General features: G+C 33.4%; 3 protein-coding genes across 7 annotated transcripts; all 3 read right to left on the minus strand.

Moving 5' to 3' along the window:
* Positions 1 to 1461: 1461 nt before the first annotated feature.
* On the minus strand, positions 1462 to 2737 carry LOC147399989 (uncharacterized). Its single transcript, XM_086445575.1, has 2 exons — positions 1922 to 2737; positions 1462 to 1807 (listed from the first exon to the last, which is right to left on the minus strand). The coding sequence occupies exons 1-2, from the start codon at positions 2643 to 2645 to the stop codon at positions 1704 to 1706; spliced, it is 828 nt and encodes a 275-aa protein (XP_086301701.1). The 5' UTR covers positions 2646 to 2737; the 3' UTR covers positions 1462 to 1703.
* Positions 2738 to 3662: 925 nt separating this feature from the next.
* On the minus strand, positions 3663 to 5131 carry LOC147399990 (Stress responsive A/B Barrel Domain-containing protein). Its single transcript, XM_086445581.1, has 2 exons — positions 4143 to 5131; positions 3663 to 4068 (listed from the first exon to the last, which is right to left on the minus strand). Exons 1-2 carry the CDS (start codon positions 4259 to 4261, stop codon positions 3870 to 3872), a joined length of 318 nt encoding a protein of 105 aa, XP_086301707.1. The 5' UTR covers positions 4262 to 5131; the 3' UTR covers positions 3663 to 3869.
* Positions 5132 to 5352: 221 nt separating this feature from the next.
* LOC147399991 (RING-H2 finger protein ATL38-like) lies at positions 5353 to 16217 on the minus strand. 5 transcript variants are annotated; one of them, XM_086445579.1, is made up of 4 exons: positions 15503 to 16052; positions 14389 to 14486; positions 7584 to 7604; positions 5353 to 5998 (listed from the first exon to the last, which is right to left on the minus strand). In XM_086445579.1, exons 1-4 carry the CDS (start codon positions 15545 to 15547, stop codon positions 5551 to 5553), a joined length of 612 nt encoding a protein of 203 aa, XP_086301705.1. In that variant the 5' UTR covers positions 15548 to 16052; the 3' UTR covers positions 5353 to 5550. The 5 variants fall into 5 exon arrangements, 4 of the variants coding, with proteins under 4 accessions (XP_086301705.1, XP_086301702.1, XP_086301706.1 ...); XM_086445576.1 differs by having other exon boundaries at positions 15498 to 16042; XR_015179158.1 differs by lacking the exon at positions 7584 to 7604 and adding an exon at positions 8494 to 13536 and having other exon boundaries at positions 5860 to 5998; positions 15498 to 16217.
* Positions 16218 to 27195: the final 10978 nt, after the last annotated feature.

A 27195-nucleotide genomic window follows, 5' to 3' on the forward strand; every position in this document is an offset into this window, starting at 1 on the left:
AAACAAAGTAGAATGTAGGAACAAGACTTTTTTTAACCAACACATGCAAAATCCTTGGGGATAAGGTTTGATGACGATGATTCAAATTCTTGGGAGGAAGAACAAGATTTGTTTACTTTATCTAATCCAAAGGTTGAAGTTGATTTTGAAGACGAGGAGAACGTGGTGGTTATGAAGCAGTTACTTGAAACCTTGAGGGGAATATGGTGGCAGTTGTTGCAGAATAAAAGTGATAGCATGTACCTAAGATTTTAGCTGGTTTGGGTCTGCCTAAACACACACACACACACACGCCGATAATCTTTCAACAAAAAAACAAAAAAGTTTTTACTGAAGAAGTTAAAATAACTAGCTTTGGGAAGAAAAATCAAGAGTTGTTGGATAGAGGTTTATGTTGATATTTAAATTGTTTTCCATTAGTCCACCAGAGAAGCCTGAGGTAAAGGGGCATGGCATCAGTTTGAAAGCACGAGGCATCTCAAACATTCACCCAAACGTGGAGATGTATGTCTAAATCATCCTTTTAGGGTGATTTGAAAGTCATAAATTCACGATAATGTGGATCAAGATATATGAGTGTCCCACAACTTATAAACACGAAAATTGTACGAAGTCGAAATATAATCCCATGGTTCAACTTGGTAAGTTGGTAAAGTTTGTGAATGGTATTACTACAAATATGGGTTGAAAACTATACTCTTGCATCCTAATTCTATAAATAGAATAGTTAGAGATCCAGGTAAGTATTTGTTGAACTCAACTCATATACCCCTATATTATACTCATCTTTTAATTTTACCGAGCGTCAAAGTATTTTTTGCAGACACAATTATCAAGTAGTCTAATTTGATCATGAAAGAAGATCATCTGAAATGTGATAAATGATGCTTGCAAGTGTTTCACCCCACAAGCAAGCCAACTGCCAAAGCCTAAATCTTTTTGGTATTCAAGCCATGCGTAACTCAAGATATATGTTCACACCCTACTCAAACTTAACCATATTTTGGACAAAGAATGAATTTGAAAGTAAAAGACATGTTTTTTTCTGATTCCAAGTTGAAGATATTCCTCTAAAGATTGTCATATGGAAAAGATGACTCACTAGAGACTGAAGATGTCCCAACAGGAAAATTCATTTGCTTGTCAACTCTTATCGATAACTTGAATCACCCTTTAGAACTATGCAAGGATTAAGTAGTAGATAATACCCGATCGGGATTTCAAGACAGCTAGCCCGAACCATCTCATCATCGCCCTAACACATAGGCAATCTTGCTGAACCATATAAACTTCGGGGGTGTGCTCTTCCTATTTTGATTTACAAGTTACTTTCATTGTTATCGTTGGTTCTCATAACACAAGTTTTTACACAAACAATACAATTGAACAAAAAATATTTTAACTTCTCTCTTTCTTGCACTATCTACCTAATCAAGTTTTAGGCATTTAGCACTCAGAAAATACTAAATCAAGGGTTTCCTCATTCTCACCTAAACATCATCTTTCAAGTTTCACTTCAATACAATCTAAAGAGAAAACTTCATTTACAAAGAAGTGGTTGAATGAGTAAGTTTCTTGTAAAATACATAAAGCTTCTAAAATAAATATTATAAACTACTGATTAAAAAACAAGTGACCTTGAAATTGTGCTACAAAACTAAACAGGTAAAATGTAAATGAACAAAAAGAAAGCTCCTCTCCCATCAACTGCCCATGAAGGAAACCATCACAATTATGAGTAAAACTAAAGAGAGGAAGATATTACCAGGAGGGCCCACTATTACACCTCTAGAGTAGACCTTATCTTCTGCAAAAAATACCATTAAAAGCCAAATAATAAGAACAAAATAAATAAGAAAAGAGGGAGAAAAAAAAAAGAATAAGATAAAACCCAAAACAAACAGAAGCCAAGTTCACTTACTACACTCTTTTGGGTGGCAGATGCACCTTAATCCAACCCCACAATTGCCTTGTGGCTTTGTACACTCATCACAAACATTGGGTATATGGTCAGGAATCTCATAAGAAATTCTTGTCCCAAGCTTAAACCCTTCACCAAAAGTAGTACTAGAAGAAAAATCTTTATAAATTCTGTTGTAATGTGAGCAGTTAAGATCTTTAGGATCAAATCCCATTTCTAATTTCTCTGAATCATCCACAAACAAGCAAGAAGTTGGTTTTTTTTGTTCTTGTTCTTGAGATTCAGTCAAAGCTTTGCAACCATAGAAAGTAGTGCAATTTTGGAGAATTGGAAATCTGGGTTTTGTCTGGTTCAAGCAATTTAAGAGAATGAGTGAGTTGGGTTGTGGAGGAGAAGGAAAACCAGCAGAGAGAAGGCTTGGGGAGATAAAATGGAGTGAGGAAGAACAAGAAGTGTGAGAGATTGTGATTGTTTTAGCTTTGTAATCAATGGAAGAGACCTGAAAAAGGCCTAGAGAGGTTCTAAAGTAGAGTTTCTGGGATTTACAGAGGAGTATTCTACTTAAAGGAGAAGATTCAATGGAGTTTTGGAGAGAGAAGGGTGTTTGAATTCTAATTTTTCCACAGAAACTTATAGGAGTGGGTTGGGGTATAGATGGAGAGAAGAAGAAAGTGAGATTGAAAAGGAGAAAATAGAGAAGATTTGTCTTCTTAAGTGTCTCCATTCTCTCTCTCTCTCTCTTTCTGATTTCGGGTTTGATCTTGAAGTGAGAAGAAAAATGGAATGGTAGTTTTGATAATCAGATTCAGAGGTAACACAATAAAAGTTTGAAAACAGAGAATCTACTTTTTTTTTTTTTTCCTTTATTAAGAATATTACTTTCTGTCATTTTTTTTATTTATTATTTATTTGTGTGTTCAAAGTATATTCTCAACATTACTAAACATTATAACACTCTTTCAAACAATTTAAGCAGTTGTTTACAATAGGATTAGGCTCATATAATATCCTAAACCCCCCCACCCCCACACAGACAAACAGAGTTTCTATTGGCACCCCAACTTTTACTTAATCTCAATCATTCACTTAATTCCTTTATTTTTAAGTGGGGTGTAATAAGTAAAAGTTGGGGTGCCAATAGAAGCTATCTTTCTTTATTGAGCTATGCTTGGGATGAAAAGTTAAGTTCAACTTTTAGGGTTTAAATTGGTTAATTATCTAGATATCCTCACATTAACCATATAGTATGTCACTGCAACTATCCAAAGAAAGTCACACAAGGAGAGGAAGAAATTCTCATGTATGGGATAAGAGGTGGAAAAAAGTAAAGATGTGTAAAAAGAGATTCCATTTGTCTTTTTCTTTGTATTTGTATTCATTCTTATCTTGGTAGTTCTTTGACTATATGCTTGATGACCATAATGAAATTATAACCATAAAAGTAGAGGTTCGATTAAACAAATATCTAAAATAACCAAAAGTAAATAAGGACCTTTTGCTAGAGTAGAATATCTTAAAATTATCAATAATTGCATCCCAAATTGCTCACTTGAGCTTCAAATTAGATTTCAAACATTGTTGGCGCATTTCTTACACTTAATTCCTTCAAAGGAACTCAAGTGGCGGACAAGATTATCAACATGGGGCCTCCATAAGTGTCGCTAATCAACTTCTTCTATATTTAAATAAAGTGGATTAGGTGAAGCAACATCATTTTAAACGTTCATGGGCACACCATCACTAGATTTTTAATCAATTTAAGGGAATCCAGTTGTATTAGAATCTTGGGCATCCCACAGAAGTAAAGATTTGAAGATTCACAAACCAGAAACTTCATAGAGGTTGAACAAATTTTTATGAAGGAAAATTAAAAACCAAGCACACAAACATCATGAAAACTTAATGTAGTTCATCACTCGCAAGTACTTATTTCCAAGATCTACTCAAATCATGCAGGAGCTTTAATAACAACAGCTGGGAAGTCAAACAACAAGATCTTCTCGATTGCAGCTCTAAACGTAGAAGCGAATGCAAGATGACTAGGATGTTCGAGATACACAGCCAAGTCTTCCGAATTACAAAATGTCATGGAGAACACATGTGTGAAACCTTGTTTCAGCATCTCTTCACTTCCAACGTCATGTCCCCTACTCACAAGTACAATAGAAAACTCAGAACATGTTAAAAGAAACATCATCTTAGACTTATAAAGAAGAATTACCATTCAAAGGACTTAATAGCATTGATCTCTGAAACAAGCTTTTCCATCCCTTTTAGTATGTCTTCCACCACAACCCCTTCCTTAAACTTAGCTATAACCAAATGTTTCAAGTCTCCCATGGCCACAACACCTATGAAAGAAAACTTACAAAAGATGGGAATATATATAATGCAATTTTGGGTCTAGTCTTTTAGTTTAGCCCATAATGTGTCGCTCGTGTTGGCCAGTAAACATCAAGCAGAAATGTCTAAATTCTTAGACAAGATCTGCCATCCTATATTTGAAGAGATACTGAGGAGAGCCCACCATAGTGAGTGGCTACACTGCTGTAATGTTTGGTTTGTTTCTCGAAGTGTAAAGTATACATCATCACAGGGCCATCTTGATTCCTTTTTTCAGGACCACTTTTTTGAACTCATAACATTGAAATCTTTCCAACCATATTTCCCAACTGTAAAATCAACCACTGAAATGAGATTTTTTTTAAAGAATCCCCATGTAACATCTTTGTAAGAGAAGAAGCATTATAAGAGTCATTAGAAGTTCCATAAAATCTATCTCAATCTGCATTCAACAAAGGCCGATTACAGTCCAAGATAGGAGTAATTTCAATAACACAAGAAATGGCTCTAAACCGAATTACAATGGTCATTTTTTTTTCTTTCCATTTTCTTCTAGGAAAAATCCTAATGGTATTCCCCCCACTGCCCAATACTGAATAAACTCTATTCTTTTTAAATTGTTTCAGGTACAATCAAGAAAACACTCCAAAATTTTCCATAAAAAATCCATTTTTTTAAGAAACTGTTTTTTCTAGAAAGAAAAGTTTTCTCCACAATCATACACCTTGACTGAAAATTACCAAGGAACCCTTCTAAGAGCCTCTATTCTCACATCTCAGACCAACAACATGGGGGCCTCCTTTCATGTGCGATGGCGCAGTCTGTGGAGGAAAACTGCAACCCCATGGTAGGGGCTAGAAAGGCTAGAATAAATATTGCAACACGACAACCAGAAATGACGGGAAGTGCAATCATCTCTCTCCCTATTTCAAGCATAAGTTGGTCTAACATTCACTGCACCATAAGAAATCAAGGGTATTTTAGTAATGATGAAGAACAGAGGAAACAAGACACACAGATGTGAGCCCCACCGGGAAAAAGATTCATCTTTTAAGGAGAATTCAAAAGTTAGTTTGCTCAAAAGATGATTAGATAGTACACTTCTGCAATACTAATATAATTTTGATACTGCTTTTACAGCTGAACTTACAAAAATGCTCAGAAACCATTGAAATTATCATATGTACATAAGCCACGAGAAAAAACCAATCAATCTCCATGCACTTTGATCTAGAACGATCGGAAGTTTAAAAGAACGCAGCTTGGATACCATGTATTGAAGGTTTCTATGGGTTGGATGGACTCTCAGCCTGCTTGTTTTCTGATTTTGAGAGGTCGGTGTCTTTGAGAACACGATTACTCTCAGTCAAGGATGAGATGCCCTGTCCAGCTTCTACTGCATCAAGCTGGGATGCAAAGTTGTTATCCTCCTGAATGGGCTCCAACCTTTGGTTGTCAACGGACCCCGAAGAATAATCCTGGCTTGTATAGAAACAGTGATATGAACGTGCATTATGGAGATTCGTGCTGCGATAAGAACGCATAGCAGAACTGAATAAAGGTTGCATGATGCGTTTTCTCTCGGGGGAACTACGCAGAGATATCCGACATACAGGACACGTGGAATGCTGTTGTAGCCATATATCTATGCAGGTGACATGGAAGGAGTGCCCACAGTAGGGAAGGATGCGTAGTATGTCTTTCTCTTGGTATTCAGCAAGGCACACTGTGCACCTGCCAAACCAACATGCAACAATTAAATTACCAACAGTCACGACGAAAGACCATAATTACATCCATGTGGTGTTTCTTTTACACATTATTGCTGGTCCCACACCAGATATAGGAGATTTACACCAGGGTGGCAGCCGGTGTTAAAATTGTGCCACTCTGTAACATGAATCATGTTCGTTTATTAAATAAAAGCTGGTCCAGATTTTGGGATTTGGCTTTGATGATGATGATCAGAAAACAATAAAAGACATTCAAATATTTTGAAGTCCATTTTTTTAGGGTTTTAACAAGTCAGGATGTTATTAAAGAAGAGAGATAGGGGGTCGAAGTGACCACCCAAGAACAACGTATGACAACATGAAGAGAACAAATGCACCTCAACATTGAAATAATCTAAACTTCATCTTAGTCTCATTGATATTACAAATTCTGTCCCATCTGAAAAGAAAATTCCTTTGAAGGCTTTGCACCAGAAATGGAGGCCCAAAATAGATATGATTAAGTTCTATTAGTGAGTGCTCATGAGTCATGCCCCTCGAATACCTGGCCGTTTCATTCCTTCCAAATGTCCCAACACACAGAAAAATGAGTTTATGATCCAGAGAATTCTTTTGGATGCGGTAGAAGGAAATCCTAAACGCTTCCATTCCTCAAATTACTCGGAGATAGACTTAGGAAAGCAGGATAAAATACAAAAAATAGTTTAAAAAAAAAAAAATAGAAGAAATGAGCCCAAACTTCGTGGGGGGTAACCGGGCAATGAAACAGAAGGTGAATACAAATTCTTCGTCAAGCTTGCAGAGAAAACAATTTGAGGAGATGATGCCTCTACTTATAGCCATGGAAGGAAAAAAGAGAAATAGGTAAACAGGAAGCGATATAAAGATCTGAGAGTGAAAACACCATGCAACCATGCATGCTCCTGTCCCATATCCAACAATGCTCTTGATTAATCAAACATGGAATAGATGCATGATAACAGTCTAGACTCTAGATATGATATCAAATTCCCAGTCATTTCTCTCTCTTCTAAAACCAAAATCACATGCCTCCTGCTGACCCGATCCAATTCTGAAATTAGTTACTGTTGATGATTTCTTTATCTAATAAGGCAAACACTTGATTCAATCAATTGGTTATATAGTAAGCAGGGAGCATCCAAAATGTAATGAGATGATGTTCAAGGAAAAATACACTCAATGATATGGTTCCAAACACGATATTGATTTGATAGGATCTTCAGATTCAAGAGGTGTTTTATTAGAGGTATTGTATATAACAGGTAAGTAGAGGATGGGTTTCACAAATAAATGTTGAACTAAAGATGTGCTTGAGCAAGATGGAAGGAAGAGATCATGGAAAGCTGTTTAATTGCCATATCATAGCTGTCAAAAAGAAGGAAGAACTAAACTTAAGAGTGGTGAAAATTTCTGTAACCCATACAACCTTTTATGACACTTATCAAACCTTTGCATCTGACAACGGGACCATTTACCAAGCGCAGAAGCAAAATACAAGACAATGAATTAAAAGCATATAATCAATATAAAAATTCACACAGTCCCCATTTGTGTTTATAGAAAACCTCCAAGTAGAGAAGAAATACCTGATGCAATGAGCAGACAAGACCGATATTTAGTATTAATTTCAACATATTTCCATGTACATACTGAAATATTCAATTTCAACAAGGACTGACACGGAAATTGTTGTGACAATTTCATTTTGTATATATTGAAGTGGAAATCACAATTTATATAGTGAAATATTTCGATAAGTAGTGAATTTTGTCTGACATAATCAAATTCTTGGTATAAAAATACAAGATTTCAGTGAATAATAAATTTTGACACAAATATTCTTTTTTGAAAAATCTAGAAATATTGATAAAAATTATAAATTACTTGTAGAAAGAACTTGTAAATTACACATAATAATAATAATAATAATAATAATAATATAATAATAATAATAATAATAATCACAAATAAAAAAATTGGGCGAAATATTCATTCCTTACTATAAATGAATAATCATTAGTTAGGTATCTATATTATCTTATTTTGGTATATTTCAATCTCATATAAGCAAGCACACAATCATCCATGTTTTAATTAGTTGAATACGTTAGTAATTTTTTCATGCATGTGAATCCAATACTTATTAGTTTCTTCATTTTGAGCAAGACTTCTACATATTAACAATGTAGTTGATGTGACATTATTACTCCTTTTCATGTACAGTATCACTGTTTTTCATGGCCGGACTCTCAAAGTCTTGTGAATTTGGGTAGCAGAACATTGTTGCTATTTATTTCCACGTTCTATATTGTTGTTTACTGTATTTTGATGGCATTACTGCTTATTTTATCATTTCCATAGCTTCAGTGAAGATTTTCTCAATATGTCTGTCATTTCAACATTGATTGAAACATCTCCATGAAATACTTCTATTTCTGGGCTCATTGAAATAGACACTGAAATCAAATTTAATACCTTGGTTGTGGATAATATGAAGAGAAAATTTGCAATGTAGAGTTCTACACTGAAGTTACAGAATTCCTTTTAGCAAGAAATTTTGGTTAAGTAGTCCCTCGTAAATTCCTTCCCTAGCACTGAAGTCAAACAATTTTGTTATCATTATGTAGCAATAATTTGAAGTGAAAAATTTGGCCAAAATCTTTTATATAGTAAAGCTTGCTCAGGATCTTTAGTGCAAAATATTCGCCACACAAAAAAAAAAAAAAAAGTATTGAACAGGATAATATGAATCATCCATTCGATCGCTACTCCATAACCAAAAGAATTGGATTCATTTCTTCAGAAATCTTTAATAGATTTGGCTGTTTCTATAGTAGCTAGACAAGTGGATATGATAGATGGGGTGTTGCATGAAATTTCTGGTGTTCTATAAGAGTTAACAAATTTATAATATGTATACGTAGCCTTACAACAGCACTGCGACCAAATTTATCATAATTGCTTTCTTTATTGTGGGCTTGGACATGATGGATATCTATTATGCATATATTGATATAAAAACATGAAATATAGCTATTCAAGAAGGGAGTGTTGTTCCACCTCATGAAGTTTATAGAGGGATCGTAGGTTATATCAAATAAAAACAGAAGTCAGGTGGCCTAAATATACTTCTTGAGAATTTAGTTCCTGAAAGACATGAAAGACAATGATCATTCTTACCTATCCAACCTACTTCAATAAAAAGACATCATGACATCTTGAGAAGGGAGCTATTCACTGTCCTTCGGTTAATTGATAGCTTAATAAAATAAAATCCAAAATCAAGCGACCTAATTTAGAAGCTAACTCCTTGAGGGCTTACTTACTAGAGGAGATCAAAGACTGCCCATTCCTACCTATCCAAATTGTTAATCAGTGGGGACACACAAACAACTTCTAAGACCAACATTTTTTTGATAAATACAAGATATATTATCAAAAGGAGCAAAGCGAGGAAAAGAAGACCTTCCTCAAAGTAACAGAAAACACCAGAAACCAGCAGTTCTAAAAGCCTACAGAGCAAAGTCCACAAAGCTATAGTTGAAAATCAAATCTTCAAAAAATATTGTCAAAGTCCTTGAACTGCTTCTACCAAAACAAAAGGAACTCAAGAATGTTCATAATGACCTCATGAGAGACATGTTCCTTCCCATAAAAATGCAGTTATTTCTTTCCTTCCATAAGGCCAAATAAATAGCAAAGGGGGCCAAATGATCCTTTTCCTGCAAGAAAAGACAAGCTCTAACAAGATTGACAAAGAAAGGGTGATTTAGGCATGCCCCCTCATGTTTTGCTTAATATTAGAGATACCCCCCTATGTTTTGACATTGATGACACACATCCCTTGAACTCAGTCTTCTACATAGACTAAAGGGAAAAGACTCAAATGCCCTCATCTTCAACCTCTAGCAAAAAACCCAGATTTTTCTTCTCAAAATCAGTCATCTTTCAACCTTTTTGGATAAATTTTTTAACCCTCATCATCAATCTAAAGATTTTATCTATTTCAAGTCTTCAACCTTCAAATCTCAAGAAAGATACCATTTTTGATGAAATATGCATTGATGAAATTTTGGCTAAAAAAATCTGAGGTTTTCCACAAAGGAGGCAAGGTAGAAATTGATGGATAAAGGTAAGGTTGAATAGATTAAAGTTACCCTAGAGGTTGAAAAGCTTGAAAATGACTGGACTTGAGAAGAAAAAACAAATCAGATTTTTAGGGAAATTGAAAATGATGGGATTTTGGGTAGAAAAATCTAGGGTTTTATGTAAAGGGTTAGTTTTAGGTTGAAAACAATGAATTGAAGATAAAGTGTAGATATACCATGGAGATTGGAGAACTTGAAGTTGATTGGTTTTGAAAAGAAAAATCTGGGTTTTTTTGGCTAGAGGTTGAAGATGGGGGCATTTTAAACTTTTTTTCCTTTTTCTATTTAAAAGACTGAGGTCAAGGGATGTATGTCATCATTTTCAAAACATAGGGGGCATCTCTAATATTCAGCAAAACACAGGTAGGCATGTCTAAACCACCCAAAAAGAAATAACATGGACCCAGGGATGACTCAATGAAATTGGAGGACGGAGCCCCTGGACCAAAATTTTTAGGGTTACGAAAATGAAAATTATATAACATTTTCTCAAGGGTTTCTATATTTTTGGGGAGATAGACACATTTTCTCTACTCTTGTTTTTCCTAGAGATCTCTAGGGATGTGATTGGATTTTTTATCTGATCCGTGGACGTAGGCACAATGCCGAACCACATAAATCCTTGTGTTTTGTGTGCGATTTTCAGTTCTCTTTGCTATTTTGTTTTTTCACAATCTTGACAACATGGATGAAAAAATGATTAACTGATTTGCCACTAGCATTCCACAAATAAGAGAAATCAATCAAAATAAACATTGAGAATGATAAGGTCTTCAATCATGATCTTATCCAAGGAAGCTACCCAAATAATTAAAAAAAACACATTGGAAGGAACAATATGACCTAAAATAACAAAATCCTGAAAGTTGGATGAAGAATTAGAAGAAATGGACTGATAAAATACTGCTCCGACTCCATATCCCCATCTGAGGATCTTCCTCAAGAAATAAAGTGGGAATGGAATGCAATAAGTTAAAAAGACTAGCGATCAACTTAATCTCCTAGTTATTGATATTCCTCTTGAATCCAAAGTCCCAAGAAAGTTCTCCAAGACAAACCATAAAATTCTGTAACAACAAATTCTTTTATGAAGAAATATATTATAGATTCAAGAATTATAATTTAAGATAAGAAAAACTACACCAGTGATCCTAAAAAATCAGATCCTATTCCCCCCATAGTCACCAAAGTCTCTGACTTATTGACAAATAGTTGTGATTAAATCGTGATTTTTTCCTACACTGATTTAATCACAACTATTTTAATAATATGTGGCTTTTACGAACTTCATGATCAAATCACGAACTTCACGATTAAATCACAAACAATGCGTAAAATAATGAGGATGCAAATGAGAATGACATTGATTTGCTGTTTTTGAACTGTTAATAAATCCTAATTTGGACTCATGATGGTGATCTTTTTTATATTTTGAATGGTATAAACCTTGAATATGTTGTGGATCGTTACTTGTGAATGCATAAATGACATAAACATGGGAATTCTTGATTTATCATTCTAGTTTAATATGGAACTTGAAGATATAATACGAGAACACCCATAGCCCTAACCTAGCTCGATTTTTTCACGACTTTTTCTGATGTTTCTACATTTTACCAAACTTTCCCCTTGCTGACTTATTCCCACCTAAAATGCAATTCACCTTCGAAATTTAGGTAGCACCTTCAAAATCCCTTTTTTCTAGTTTATCTCTTCCATTACTGCCACTTATTGAAATTCCACTTTCACATTAGTCCTCCTCACTTTCTCCTCCATTGATAAAAACACCTTCTTCTCTGATTTCCAACCTATCAATTTCCTCCAATACAATTTTCTTCTTCAGATTCACCATCACAAAAACCTCCTTGTTCCACACTTCTAAATTCTCTTTCAGGGACTTAAGTTTACATCTGAAATTATACCCTGGCCTATTGGAAACAGAAAAAGAATTCCATTGAATGTTGGATTAATTCCTTGAAGTTTTCATGGATCAACCACATATTTTCAAACTTGAATGGAGTGGGCCTATACCTCAAGAAGAATAAGATTGTGATCATAGGTTCTTGTTGGAGCTGACTATTAGATCACAAAAAAGAAGTACTCATCCAACAAACTAGAAATCATAAATTCATCCAACCTCCAGAGTACAGGAACCTCTTAATTAGTTGACCAAGTAAATATAGTTCCCTACAATGGAATTTCTATTAAAAAATTATGAGTTCCAATATTCCTGAAATGTCTCACCTGTTTAAATCCACCTTCCCCACCCTTGAAGAACAAGGAGATCCCACCATCCTTTGACGTCATCTAACTCTTCCAAAAACCGGCTCTCTTTCTACCTTTTGACAGCCCATAAAACCTTAAAAAAACCAAGAGTAGTCCTCACCCACTCGATTGCATCTAATAAGATGAGAAAACCCCACCTGATGAATTCAAACATACGGATAAAACTTTTATCCCAAATCACCACAATTCCCCTGGATGCTCCAATTGTCAGAAACATGCATCAACAATTTAATTTCCTGAAGAGTTACAATATGAGGATTAATAGATCTAATCATTCTTTTCATCACTGCATGCCTAACTTTATTGCTTAACCCCTAACATTCATTGATAACTACAAATTTACGCCCCTTTCTCCTTCTAAACATTTCCTTTGAGTATATCTCATTGGCTTCGTTCCCACTATCAAGCACTCGAGTAATTTGGATTATTGATTTTCTCGCATATAAAACCTTCTTTGACTATTGTCACATCAATAATGTATGATCCATTGAGAACTGAGCCTTCCCATATTTTCATATCTAGAACCAAGGTAGGATGACTGATAATCTGTATGACATTCAAATTGGTTTTCTCCCAAGCACCTAAACAACAATCTCCAGATTTCCTCCTGAAAACAATGCCCAATACCTTTTTGTTAACCATAATGATTTTGAGCAAAGAGGATTCTTCACTACTCTCAGAATAAGAGACGCCTTAGTGAAACACCAATGTCCATTATATTATCAAGTAGCCAATCCACCAATTCTGACAAAACCTTCCGATCCATAAGTTTTTTACCTCACCTCAAATCCCATCCTCCCCACTACCCAATATCCATGCTAAACAAGGCTCCATCTAGAGTATTCAGATGTGGTTCTTTCTTATTTTAAAACTTGTGAAAGATTGAAGTGGACCTTTCACGGTTTAGCCGGGTAGAATAAACAACCTCCAGAATAGAATCAAATGATGACATATAGAAGTCAATCATGCTTGCCTATTAACCCCCGTCTTCCATCCCCACTCAGAGCCTCTAAAAATCAGACCACCCAGATGCGAAGTAGATACCTTGATAGGTTCATACTTGCCATACTTCATTTAATGGTTTCTGGACAATAAAAGAAGAAAGACATAAAGGAATATTCAAGGGATTGTTATCTGAAGAAAAGCTAAAGGATTCAATAATAACAACAAATATTGTATCCAAATGTTGTATCTTACGTGTTTGCCATGCATTTGCCCTCTTGTTTCTCCTAAAATTTCCTACTCATTTCCCATTCCACATCAAAAAATAGTTCTCAAAGGTCTTTTCCCATTTTTGTTTCTCATATAGCTTCATGCATCCGTTTCCTTCTTTTTATACTATGATAGTAACGTGGTGGTGTCCTGGTAGGTTATTGTGGTGGCAATGATGGTGGTGGGGTGGTTTTCTTGGTGGGAGGTGGCTCATTCAAGCAGAAAAGGATGCCGTGCAAAGAGAATTTTTACCCCCCCCCCCCCCCCCCCTCTCTCTGTCTCTGTCTCTCTGAGCATGAAAGCTACATCTTGATCATCTGTGGCTAAGCCAAAGATTTCAAGGCATGTTGAGATGGTCACCACTCCAAATATTACACTATACAATATATCTCAGGATTATCCTCCAAGGGAATTACCAATAAGAGCTCCAACATTCGAGTTGTTAATCACTCAGATATATCTATACCGTAATTACATCTAATTTGAAGAATCGAATTAAATTGTCCATCAGGAAAAAAAACTGGCATTAAAGGACACCCCTTAAACAAACAGTAAGACATCTTTATTTATATGCATGTCTAGTTGTATACAGAAGCTAAAGATGAGACGAACTGCTATCCTTCAATACACTTTTATGTAAACACCTATACCATTTCATAATGTTTTTCCATGGAATGAAGGTAAATTTGAAACAAAAGAGATAAGACAGTGAGGCAACACTTACTGCGAATCTTGTCCAGATGAGAAAAACTCATCGCTAAACTTCTTTGTAGGAAAGTTGGCTATAAGAACAGGCTCCAGTCCATGAAGTCCACGCTCTAGCTGTTTCATAAAAAATTAGATGACAAGTAAGCATACAGTGTAAGAGTTCCCTGTGAAAAACAAAAAAAACCCACAGAGCAAAACACAAGGGCCGAGTTTAGGCTTAGAAAATGATAATACCTCACAGTGTTTATAGTTTCGTAATGTTTCGGCCAAGACATCCCAGTTTTGGTCAAAACTGGGACGAAACATTGACCCTAAGACATTAGATGTCTCAAGAATGTTTCGGATTGTCTCAGAATGTTTTGGTCAAGACGGTTGGTTTTTCTCCTGACTGAAACATTAACTCTAGACGAGATTTTAAATCTTGATACCACATATATTTGACAAAGAATCCTATAAATACAATAAGAAGTCTACTAGGTTGAGAAGCTATAATACTATAGTTAAAGAGTTAGAATTAATGATTAGGAGAAAAAAAACATTTAAGTGATTAATTGCAAAATCAACATGCAAGAAACAAAGATGTATAAGATAGCTACTACTGAAGAAAATAGGATAATCGATTACCAACACTATAATTCTATTTCTACCAACAACCCGAGAAGGAACCCAGTTCTACAACTTCAAATCTATAATAAACACCCAAATTGATAATCTTCAGAAGTAAGATAAGCTAATACTACAAGATACTTAAAGAGATGAACAGAAAAAAAAAAAAAAACATTTTAAAAATCTAATAAGCTAAGTAAAACAGAGAACCCCAAAACCAGAGATATTAATCAGTTTGCCAAGATACTAAAAATCAAATTTAATAAATTCCAAAAAATCAAGATCAGGGCACATCAACCCACATCTTACAATACTAATCTTAAGTGACCAAGAGCAACCATTGATCTCATCTCCACGATTTAATGAACAAATCTTAATTCAATTTCGTTTAGTGGAAAGCCAGTAAGAAACAAAGAGATCCAACTTCCATGAATCAGAAAAAAAATATAAACTTTTAATGAGTGAACAATGAAACAGAGAATCAGTGATTAAATAGAGAAATTGAGGAAAAAAGATTACAAGACCAAGATCAGATCTTGGAACTGTTGGGAAGGATCGCCTTGAAGCATTCAATTGAATTCTGGCGCAAATTAGTCTCGTGCAGACGAACACGATGAACATCGTACTCACTGCAAATCCAATTATAGTCATCACTAAGTTAACCGAACCAATCATCTTTCTTCCTGTTCTTTAAATCTTAACTCCTAAATCCTAGAACTAGAACTCAATCTCGTTCCGTAAACCCATAGAGCTCTGATCGAACCTTAGGGTTTGGTCACTCAGAAACTACTTTTAGGATCTTTTACTCTATTAGACTAATTTTATTTTTTTTCGCTCAAATTGCAGAAAGCCCAACAATTCATCATCTCGGCAAGTTTTCTTGCAAATTCAATCTCTCATCATGAATTTTTACAATAAATCTAGTAAAGCTCGCAGCCATGGCGGAATCGAGGGTGCAGAGAAACCCTAGATGGATGGACGGGATCGTTTGGAAAGAGTGATTAACGTCCGTGATTAACGCATCAATTAAATCGAAACCCTTAGATTAGAAGAAGATGAAGATGGGTTCTGTTTATACATCATCGTCGGAGTTTATTTCATACGACCGTATCTATGGAAAGATTTCTCAAAATTTTACTACTTGGTGTAAACGTGGCAGTATCAATCTTAATGGACACGTGGAAACCATCGAGGCAAGTGTGCAGGGTAGGTGAAGCACTGTTTACTCGTTTTGAACTGTAGAAAGTAAAATTAGAATATTTTTGGAAAGTTTGGTAGAATTTTTTTTTTCTATTTTTAGACATGAACAAGAAATTGATTAAAATTTGAAAAAGTACAAAAAAGAATAAGTAATTTTGAAAAAGTACAATAAAGAATAAGTAGAGGACTGACATTTTCTAAAGGGTGATGATTTAAATGGACGTTTTTTTAGTGCATCTGAGATAACAATATATAAGCCTACTTGGCCTTTTTTTTTTTTTTTTTTTTTTTTGACATATATTAAATATTAATAAGAAAATGACTTAAATACCCTCATCTTCAGCATATAAAAAAGAGAGATTTACTGGGCAGACCTATCTGTTCTAATTTTATTATAAAAACTCCCTTACATTGTCAAGTTTGTTACCTGAAGAAACCTTACTTTAAGAATCTGTCTAGCATGACTAACTTAGCAAGGTATCAAATCTTAGCAAGGGTTGTTGGCCCACATGGATTATCAAATTTGAAATCCAATACCACAGACATCTAGATTTCATGAATAAACTCGGATTAAAAGTATAAAAATTCAAACAAACAAAAAAAAAAAAAAAAAATCTTTTTGACCTTCATTGTGGGTTTTGAAAAATGATGGCTTGCCAACTCTCAAATTTAAGAGTAAAATTCAACAGTGAATTTTTTTTTTTTTTTTTTTTTTTAAAGGAATTTTTGTCAAAATTCTTAGAATTTTGTCCTTTGTAACCCTATGGCATCAGATCATGTTTTTGGATGCCACCCGTGCAATTCATTCCAAAGTATACTAAATAACAAATTAACAACACAAATTGGAATTTTATCACGTGGATCCCATTCAGGGTTTGCTAAGTAACAAACTTTATAAAGTGAGGTTTTGTGGGTAAAAAACTTCATAAAGTAAGGTTCCCTTTGAGATGTCAATTCCAAGTGAGTTTTTGTAATAAAAATGCAATAGGTTTGCTGGTAAATCTCTCTATAAAAAAGAATAATGATTTTCTAACTAGAAAATTTCACTCAGTCAATACTCGATCGACGTGACACGATAAAAGAACCATGGATTTTTTTCCCTAGGATACATAACTACACATCCCCATAAAAGATGCGTCATTGTGTATCCCAAGGAAAAAGATCTATGATTTTGTGTCTGTGCCACGTCAGTCGAGTCTTGATCAACCAAAGACTTTCTAGTAAGAAAATCAACACTTTAAAAAAAAGTGTAATAATTTTCTGACGCCCTCTCTAACATACGCTCTCTTATGCCCCCATCATAGGATCGTCGATCACTTGCCCCAGAATATGCATAACCATACATCTTTTTCTTGTGTATCCTGAGGTAAATGATCTATGGTTCTGTGATGGGGTGTATCACAGAAAAGGGGGGGGGGGGGGGGGATCCTTTCATTTTTTTTCTCAAAATCCTTCATCTTCAATCTCTTTTGATAATCTGCATTTGAGCCTTATGGCTTCCAAAAATATGATATGATGCCACAGGGATGTAGAGGAATTTATTATTATTATTATTATTTATGAAATTAAAAAAAAAAAAAAATTTACCCTTCAATTTAAATTTTAAATTTGGGAGTTTGTTAGGAGTTCAAAAAAATCCTTTCATTTTTTTTCTCAAAATCCTTCATCTTCAATCTCTTTTGATAATATGCTTTTGAGCCTTATGGCTTCCAAAAATATGATATGATGCCACAGGGATGTAGAGGAATTTATTATTATTATTTATGAAATTAAAAAAAAAAACAAATTTATCCTTAAATTTTAATTTTAAATTTGAGAATTTGTTAGGAGTTCAGAAGACATCCATTATCAAAAACAAACATTTTTCAAATTGTGGGTTAGAAGTTTCGGATTGATCTAATTTTTTGCGAGGAGGATATCTATGATGAGAAGATCATCCTCACAAAAAATCAGCCCAATTTAAAACTTCTAAATCTATCAAAAGTGATTTACAAAGTATTGGTTAAAAATCGACAGTTCACATTCTAAATAACTTTTGATGGGATTAGAAGGTTCAGATTTGGCTGATTTTTGTGAGGATGATCTTCTCATCATAAAGATCATCTCACAAAAAATCAACTCAATCTGAAACTTCTAACCCATATTTTGAAAAATGATTGTATTTTACATCTATTTTTTAACTTACGTCCTTTGAATCCATATTTTTTGTGAGGAACTTCTCATCATAGATTTTGTCACAATTATTGTCCTGTGAACTATTCTATATATATTATTTGGATTTGAGTTTTTCCATGAACTCTATAGGGTTGTGGTGTTGCATTACCAATTTGATGATATATTTGAGCTTAATGATGACCCTTAGTAAGAATTAAAAGTGCTTTTCTTTTTCCACTCTAAATTTCAATCGTGTCTATTTTAACCTTCAAACATCAAGAACAAGATAAGGTTTTGGAGAAGTAGAAGATAATGAAATTTTGGGTAGAAAAATCAAAGGTTTTCTAAGAGAGATTAAGGCAAGTTTGGAAGATGGACTAAAGATGAATTGAATAGACTAAAAATATTACCGTAGAGGTTGATAGAATTTTAGAAAAAACAGAAAACGAAAAGGAATTTTAACTAAAAGTTTAAGAAGAGGGCATTTAAGTCATTTTCATTAATCTATAAGAGAAGACCGTGGTCAAAGTGCATTTCATCATTTACACCGGTAGTATCTCCAATATTCACCAAAACGCATGTATCCTAAATTCTCCATATAGTGACTTATTCTGACCCAAAAGACTAATATCTAATGGGTATACTTCCATTTCTACGCTACATATGTATTTTTTGTAGTATTGCCACAAAATTCTCTATTTTTTTTGTTTTCTTTTCAAATTTCATAAAATTATTTTTATAAAGGACTAGCCGATTAAATAAATAAATTAATGAATTAAAATCTCAAAAACAAGATAGAATTTTTAGGGAGGTTGAACATGATGGATTTTGGTAAGAAATCAAAAAACTTCATTTGTTAAATTTTCATGACTTTTTTATTTAATATTCTCAAATTTATCCAAATTAATTAATCAAATTGAATCCCCCATCGAATAATTATTAAATCTGAACTTCGTTTCAATGTTTTATAAGTCCCACATTGATATTACATTAATTGGCCTACCCAATCATACAATGAGTCATTCCAAGAAAAGATGGTAAAGTCACACTATCCCATTATTATGGTATTTCAATATAGAGAAAGGTGGGCCAAATGAACATTTCAAGTGGAATGGACTTGGTGTGATCCACATAATTAAAAGATTCTTTGAAGACAAAATAAAACATTTTTTTCTTTTTGGGCTTTGCAGAACTTGTAATAAAACATGATTTGCATATTCATCGATTTCATCCTAAATAAAAAAGAGATTTATTTTGTCTAATATCATTGGAGGCCTTGTATCCAACAACCAATACGATACTAACACATATACGAACATAGAAAGATTCTACTAGAGAATCAATTCGGCATTTTGAAAAACAAAGACGAAGTTTTTTTTTATATGGGAATTAGTTGTTTTTTATTTCAGGTCTCTTGAACACACATTTCATAAATCATAGGTCCAAGACTATTGGAACCTATATATAGTTATCAGTAGAGGCGTACACAATTCAGTGTAGTTTGAGTTGGGGGTAAAATTGGAATTGAATCGAATTTGATCTGTTCTACAAATTTGAAATCAAAATCGAACTGACTACTCCATAGAATCAAACCAACCTTAATTCGGTTCGATTCTCGAATCTCCAAAACATATATATATATCAAGGCATCAATTATCGAATCTTATGGTTAAAAAATTCACGATCATTAATGATTTCAGTCAAAAGACGTAACAAAAAGAATGGCATTGACAATATAATATTAATATCTTTATAATCTCAATTATTTACTTAATAATATGAGTGATTTTTTCAAAATTGAAACTCATTAGATGGTTAGGACCATGTCATTTGGACTATTAAGATTGCTGACTAAATTTGTTAGAATACTAAAAGCAAACAATGAGAGCTCTTTTTGTTATGTTTAATTTTATTTGTTAAATAAATGTACGCACACACATACAAAATGAATTTGGTGCGATTCTCGGTTAAGTCCAGTTCTAGGATTCCCTGAACTGAGAACCGAACTAAATCAATTGATTTTTTCAAAATTGTAAATCAGAACCGAATTAATGAGCTAAAAAATCGAACCAAACCAATTTGAAATGCGTTCGTTTAGTTCGATTTGGCTCTCGGTTTGGCCCGATCCAATGTGCACCGCTAGTTATATATCAGTGTTAAACAAGCAAAATAATACTGAAATCTCATGGGCTTGGAACCCATGTATTGGCCAAATATGAGGTTGAAGGTCCAACTCAAAACCTTAGTCATATCATTTACTATTTTCCACATTGGGCCTATGGGTATTTTGACCATTTTGCACCTTGGGCCATTTTTTTCAAGGAATCCTAATAATTTGTTCACAAAAAATATGCCTGGTGAATGGGTCATACCAATTGAACCGCCAATTTTCAGAAGGGGACCAATATTTTGACCCATACCATAGATGTTTCATCCAAAGTTACCAAATTCACTCTTAGGAACATCAAACCAATACAAAGTGAACTAGTTTGTGGATTATAAGTACCAAAGCTTTGAGAATCCAATCAATGTGATTCGTTAAAATTTTCATTGGACATAAAACTCCACCACTTTTTGATGAATATTTAAGATTTTCCTTGTTTTCAAACTGATGGTTTACTTCTCTTGATCATAATCGTCTCTTAGAGCCTAATGAAAAATTAACTTAAATGCCCTTATCATCAACTTGTAATTGAAAACCCTTGATTTAATTTCTTCCCCAAAAGCAATCATCTTCAATCTATTGTTTTAAACCTCGTCTTATTAATTCCTTGGTAAAAAATCCTCGGTTTTTTCTATTCAAAATTTTCTCACCTTCTACTTTGAAAATCTTATCTTTTTCACGAGGTTATAAGGTTAATTGAGTGGATAGAATCTTATAGTTGAAGAGATATAGTAAAATATTTTACTTGAGAGATTGAAGATGTTTGATTATGGAGAAAAAATAAATCTAAGGGATTTTGATTACAAGTTGAAGGTGAGGGCATTTATGTCATTTTTCGTTACTTGTCATTCTGGGAAACACGAGGGTATATTAAACTTATCATTTTTCATTACTCTATGATATATTAAATGTTCATATTAATTGTATGATTCGCGAGTAATGTGTTTTGAATCTAGTCTATTATGATAAATGAAAAGCTTAAGATTGATGTGACCAAGGAGCAGAAGTGTTGGTGGTGGATTCCCTATTTTAATATACATTGCACTTATTAATAAGATAAGATAATTATTTATATGATCATTGTTTAGATTTGAAGTAAGTGTGTTTGCAGTTCAATTCATCGATGAAATCCATAATCTCATGTTGGTGTCTCTTTCAAGATGATGTTCATGCTTGGCAGTGCAAAAGCCTCCTTATTCGATGGGGACTTCGCATGCAAAAAGGTGTTATATGATGGACCTAAGGTTCATCATCTCCAATCCACCTTAACTACCAGAAATGATCCAGGCCATGCAATCAGTGGGTCCACCTTGATCCAGAGAGAAACTGATTCAACTGCCTTGATATGACATGCACAGTATAAGGATAAGGGCATATAGCTGATGTCAAGCATGTATTTCGGTTCCAACACGACCCAATTAACTTATGATAGGTACATCATGGAATTTTTAGGCCTTATTTAGTGCAGCCTCACTTTTAATGGGTAAACTTCAATGAAGTCATAGTTTATGTTAAAAAAAAATAAAAAAGATATTTGATATATTGGGATACATGTGTTCCCAACCATTGGATTTTGCATATATATCTATATATATATATATATATATGTATGGGAGCGTTCCGTTGACAATCTTAGGATGATAAAACGGAGTGAAAACTTTTGTCTTATATGGATTAAAAATTTCAAAATAATGTTTTTTTCTAGATTTGACACATTATACTCAAAAAGGTGTATCTTGGGTAAAATTTAGGTGTGCATCCTGAGATCTTGGGGGGTGTCAATGGGTTGGTTTCTAAAGGAACCATGATTGGTATGGTTTAAGTTTTTAGATTTCGGTTCTTATCGGTTTTGGTTCGAAGATTAATATAAATCAGAATTGAAATCATCATAAATTGTGGATATCTGTTGATTCTGGTTCTCAAATGGGTACTTGAATTCTTAACGTAATTGGAGATAAAAACTAGTGATAAATCAAAGAAATCATAAAAGATATCGTATTGAGAATGAGAATAGAAGCAAAGACTAGAAATGAATAACAAAGACTAGAATGTGTTGCTTTGGTTAGGGTTTTTAAGAAACTACCAAATGTATTTGGTTCGAACAAAATAGTGAAATACCCACGGTTACCAAATTTGTGGTTCCTATCAATTCTAGTTTTCAATTGGTTCGGGTTTTCTAGTATTGACTCTAATCGATTCCAATAAAAAAGATCCAAAAGCAGGGTTTTCAATTTCTTTCTTTTTGCTTAAATGAATATCCATTGATACCCCTATTGAGATCTGCATTGGACCCATAAACAAATCTCTCTTTCTCTCATCTTTCTGGATATGTTTTGTGTTCTTGTACGATAGATTAAAGGGGATTTGACCCAAAAATATAGGTGTTAATTTGTTGAAGGGTTTTGGAAATTGACATCATCCAGAGTTTTACCTCCATATTTGTTTTGCTGGTAAAATTATTTCCAAAATCACCCTTGGAATTTTGATAGGTGGTTAATGTGTCTCTTTTCCTACTACTTATACAACTCTGATCATAGCCACTGATCGAGTTGTGATTTCTTGATGTACTCAAGTGATGATCTAGATTAATTATTGATCAAATATCTATGTTTGATAGGAGCAATTTGATGTTTTGTTTAAATTATTGTTGTTGATAAAAAATGGCTGAAAATCCGGTGGTTGAGATTAGAATCCATCCAATTATGGCTGCAATTATAGTTGATTGTTCACAATGATCAAAGATCAGGTAGTCGAAAAATCAAACCTAATGGTTGCAAATCATATATAATTGTTTGTTCATGATGATCGAAATTGAATGGTTGAAACAAATTTTGACTTAATGTGCCTTTTCAGGATTTGGAAATCTTTTTTCCCCCCTTAAAGAACACTTTTCCAGAAAAAAATTAGCCTCTTTTTATTTTATAATTTTACTACTTTTGCCTATTTAGTTACAATTTGGTCATTATTTATGTCTTTCGAGAAAAGTCTCAACAACTCTTCAACTGGACTCCATTTTCCATCTAAATAGGGTTCTCCACCATTTTGACTTTGAGAAACTAGAGAGCTTTCTCTACTTCTAAAAATCCCAAATTTTCGAATCTCTTTTGAGAAAAGTCTCAATACCTCTTCAAAAGGACACCATTTTCTGCCTAATAAGGGTTCTTCATCATTTTTATTTTTCACAATGAGAAACTTGAGAGCTCTTCTTCTAAAAATCCCAAATTTTCTAGATGATTTCTTATTGTATTATTGTTCTAAGGTATTCAAAGTACTAGGGTTCCTTTTCTCAAGGCTGGAACTGGCAATGCAAATAAATGATAGAAAACAATTAGTAATATGCTATGCTTGGTTTGAATTCTTGTAAGTAGTGTTGTCATGAACCCTTATATATTTGGTGGAATCATCAATCTTCAAGAAGTAATATGGCAATGTGCTTTGTAACCCGATGTTCCAATTGAATTTTTCTTAGAATAATGATGGATGCACGCGGTTGGTATGCGGATGACGTGCCAAGAGCGCAGAACGGCAGATCTTTTTCCTGTATATCCCGAAGAAAAAGATCTATGGTTCTGTGCCTTTGCCATGTCAGTTGTGCACCTACCACGTACCAAAAACCGTGTGTATTCATCACGACTCCTTTTCATATTACAACAACAATTAGTTCTCTGAAACACTTCTTTAAAAATTATGATTCTGGCATGGATTGTTTGATGGCATCATTATGAAGTGAATTTTAAGGATTATAAACACATAGAACCTATGGGGTGTTTGGTGAAATCATATAAAGTAGTCATTGGATGCATAAGAAAATTGAGATGGGTATTAGTGAAAAAGATGAATCATATTATTAAGTGAAAAAAATAAGAATAATGATAAATGACCCCTCCCCCCCAAACTCCCCTAACGTGGTTGTGCATAGAACCTAGATTTTTTCCTTGCGATACACAATTGCACATATTTATAGAGATGTGCAATTATGTGTCCCGAGGAAAAATATAGGGTTCTATGCACAGCCACATCGGGAGAGTTTGGGGGGAGTTTGTTAAATGGGGAGTTAGAAAATCACAACTTAAAAAAGATAAATGGTATTAAGATGCATTAGATACATTGTATTATTATCAGAGTATCTCATCACAAATGGTAAGTCGTGATAGAGAATGACATATTTAGAATTTATCAATTAGAATATTCTACATTAGGAAGTATTGACGACTAAACTCTTTATTTTAGATTACATCAACCAAAATATAGAAAGTAACCTAAAATAAAGATTCTAATTATTGATATTTTGTAACATATATTTCTTCATCACAACCTACAATTTGTGATGAGATATACTGACAATGATATAATGTATTTCATGCATCTTAATACGATACATCTTATTATCTAATAATGAGGTTGGAGAGATAATCCTAGAAAAGTGATGTAAGACATTTATAGTTTTAATTAGAAGCTTAAGTACTTTCTAGTTTTAGTAGGATTTATATTTTTTAGTTAGTAAGATTTTTATTCCATAGTTATTTTAGGAGAATAATTTCTTGTTAGTTTCTAATTTATTTTATTCATTAAGCTATAATTAGAAGTGCTTAGAGTGTTCAAATTGAATTATAATAGGTTTAGAAAGTTGATATTATATTGTAGATATGTTAGAAAAGTTATTGTAGACACCCAATTTTTGTCTTGGTCGAGCCCGAGAGCATTAAGAACTTTTCAAAAATGGACTTAATCGATTGTATTTTTCACACGGGCTTTAAAGCCCACTAGTCAACTAGCAGCATTACTCGAAGGCCATTTTTAGAGGGAATTTTAAGCCTAGTCGAACCTTACTTTCGATCAAGTCATATTTAATCTTAGAATGACCTTACCCACGCCAAAAGCAATTTTTGGTATGGCCGGCCACACTTCATTTTTGTTAAGACCAATGTGTGCTCGAATTTTTTAGAGGGAAAATGATCCCCTAATTCCTCTCCTTAATGGCTTCTCCTTTAAGAAATATATTATTTTTACCTGATTATCCTCACTTCAACTTTCCAATAATTCCACCATTTTGGTCTTCTCATAATATCTCAAATCTCTTAATAAAGACTTTATCTTGCTTGGTCCCTACTCAAAGATAATTACCTCCCCAATTCAATTTTATTATGACTCATTCCCACTTTTACCCATCTAATATTCTTAAAAATTCAAGGAACTTCTATGACATTTTATGTAAATTGATCACTTTATAAAACTTATGACATTTTTGTCAATCCTAGAGAATTATGTAGAATTTGTGCCTAATAACCAATATATCCCTAGTTTATTGGAGATTTTCCCAAGAAAAATGATCAAAGAGGTCAAAAATCTATCATCTAATTACATGTCATTTGACTTAAATCCTTCACAATTGACTTAGGATCAAGGCTTTAGGACCATTTTAACTCCCATCAAGGATTCTCTAGAACTTTTGAGCTTTTATCATTATATCCATTGATGATCAAGATTGGTTAGACCCAACAAGAGGATAAAAACTATTAAGACTTTTTAGAAAGTGAAATTAATGTTTTTCATGAAGGTTTTAGTGAAATTATTAAAAACTTGAAGATTTAAGACCAATTTATCCCCAAGGGTCTTCTACAATCTTATAAATAAGAGACATTTTCAAGGAAAATAAAATAACTCATTTAAATAATTCAAAATTCTGTCCAAACCTCTCTAACTTTCCTATTCTCTCAAATCTTTCCCAAAGTCCATAAAAGAAAAACTCAAGAAGAAGAAGATCAAGGTGGGACTAAACCTTCAATTTCTTTATCTAATCTCCTCCTTATTACCCTCTTTTTTATTTTAAGCATTTTTTCTATTTGTAAGTTTACTTTCATGCTTTTTAATATAGTTCCCTAAATATTTAATTTAGAGGCTTGGGGAGAGAAAGTAATCCCTCCTAGAGGTTATCTCCCCCAATAATTGTTTTATATTTCATTTAGTTTTTTTTACAAATTTAATTTCTCAGACTAGATGTGTACTTCTTATCTTCTTTGGTGACAATAGAGCTAGAGAGTAAACTCTCTTAGGAAGTAATTTTCTCTTGATGAGTCTATCACATGCAAACATTTTTCACACATTCACTTCTAAAATAACTACAAGGAAGAGTGTAGATCCCTATAGATATATATATTCAACCTTTAAAATCAACAAAAATAATCCAAAAATGTATAAAAATTTTATGCATAATGTTTGATTTCAATATGTTTTTGTTCAATCCAGGAACATCACTTAAGGATCAAACTAACAAATAAAATCTTTCAAGGGAGCACATAAACTTGTTTTGTTTTGAGATTCCAAATGATAAAATTCTTGTGGATTTCCATCAAAGTCCCAAGCTCACAAAAAAATTCAGCAAACACTTATTTCTGATAGATGTTTACTCATTATCTTCTTTTGCTTATTTTTTCAAAATAAAATTATAGTCAATTTTCCCTAATTCTCTCTACAACTCTCTATATCTTCAAAAATAAAAAAAAAAATGAGTTTCTTAGTTCACCTTTGATCAATCAATGGTAATCATCTTAGGATGGGAGGGACAAGGAGTCTAACACATTCCTTGCCCCTTAACCGAATCTCCTTACATTAAATTCTTTAGGTAGACCTTTTTCTCTTATTTTTGGATATGTGAATTATTACAAGCAAAAACAAAAATAGAATTTCAAAACTCTTTTA

Source organism: Akebia trifoliata, chromosome 6, assembly GCF_017979445.1.
Source record: "Akebia trifoliata isolate Shusen 1 chromosome 6, ASM1797944v1, whole genome shotgun sequence".
NCBI lineage: Eukaryota > Viridiplantae > Streptophyta > Magnoliopsida > Ranunculales > Lardizabalaceae > Akebia > Akebia trifoliata.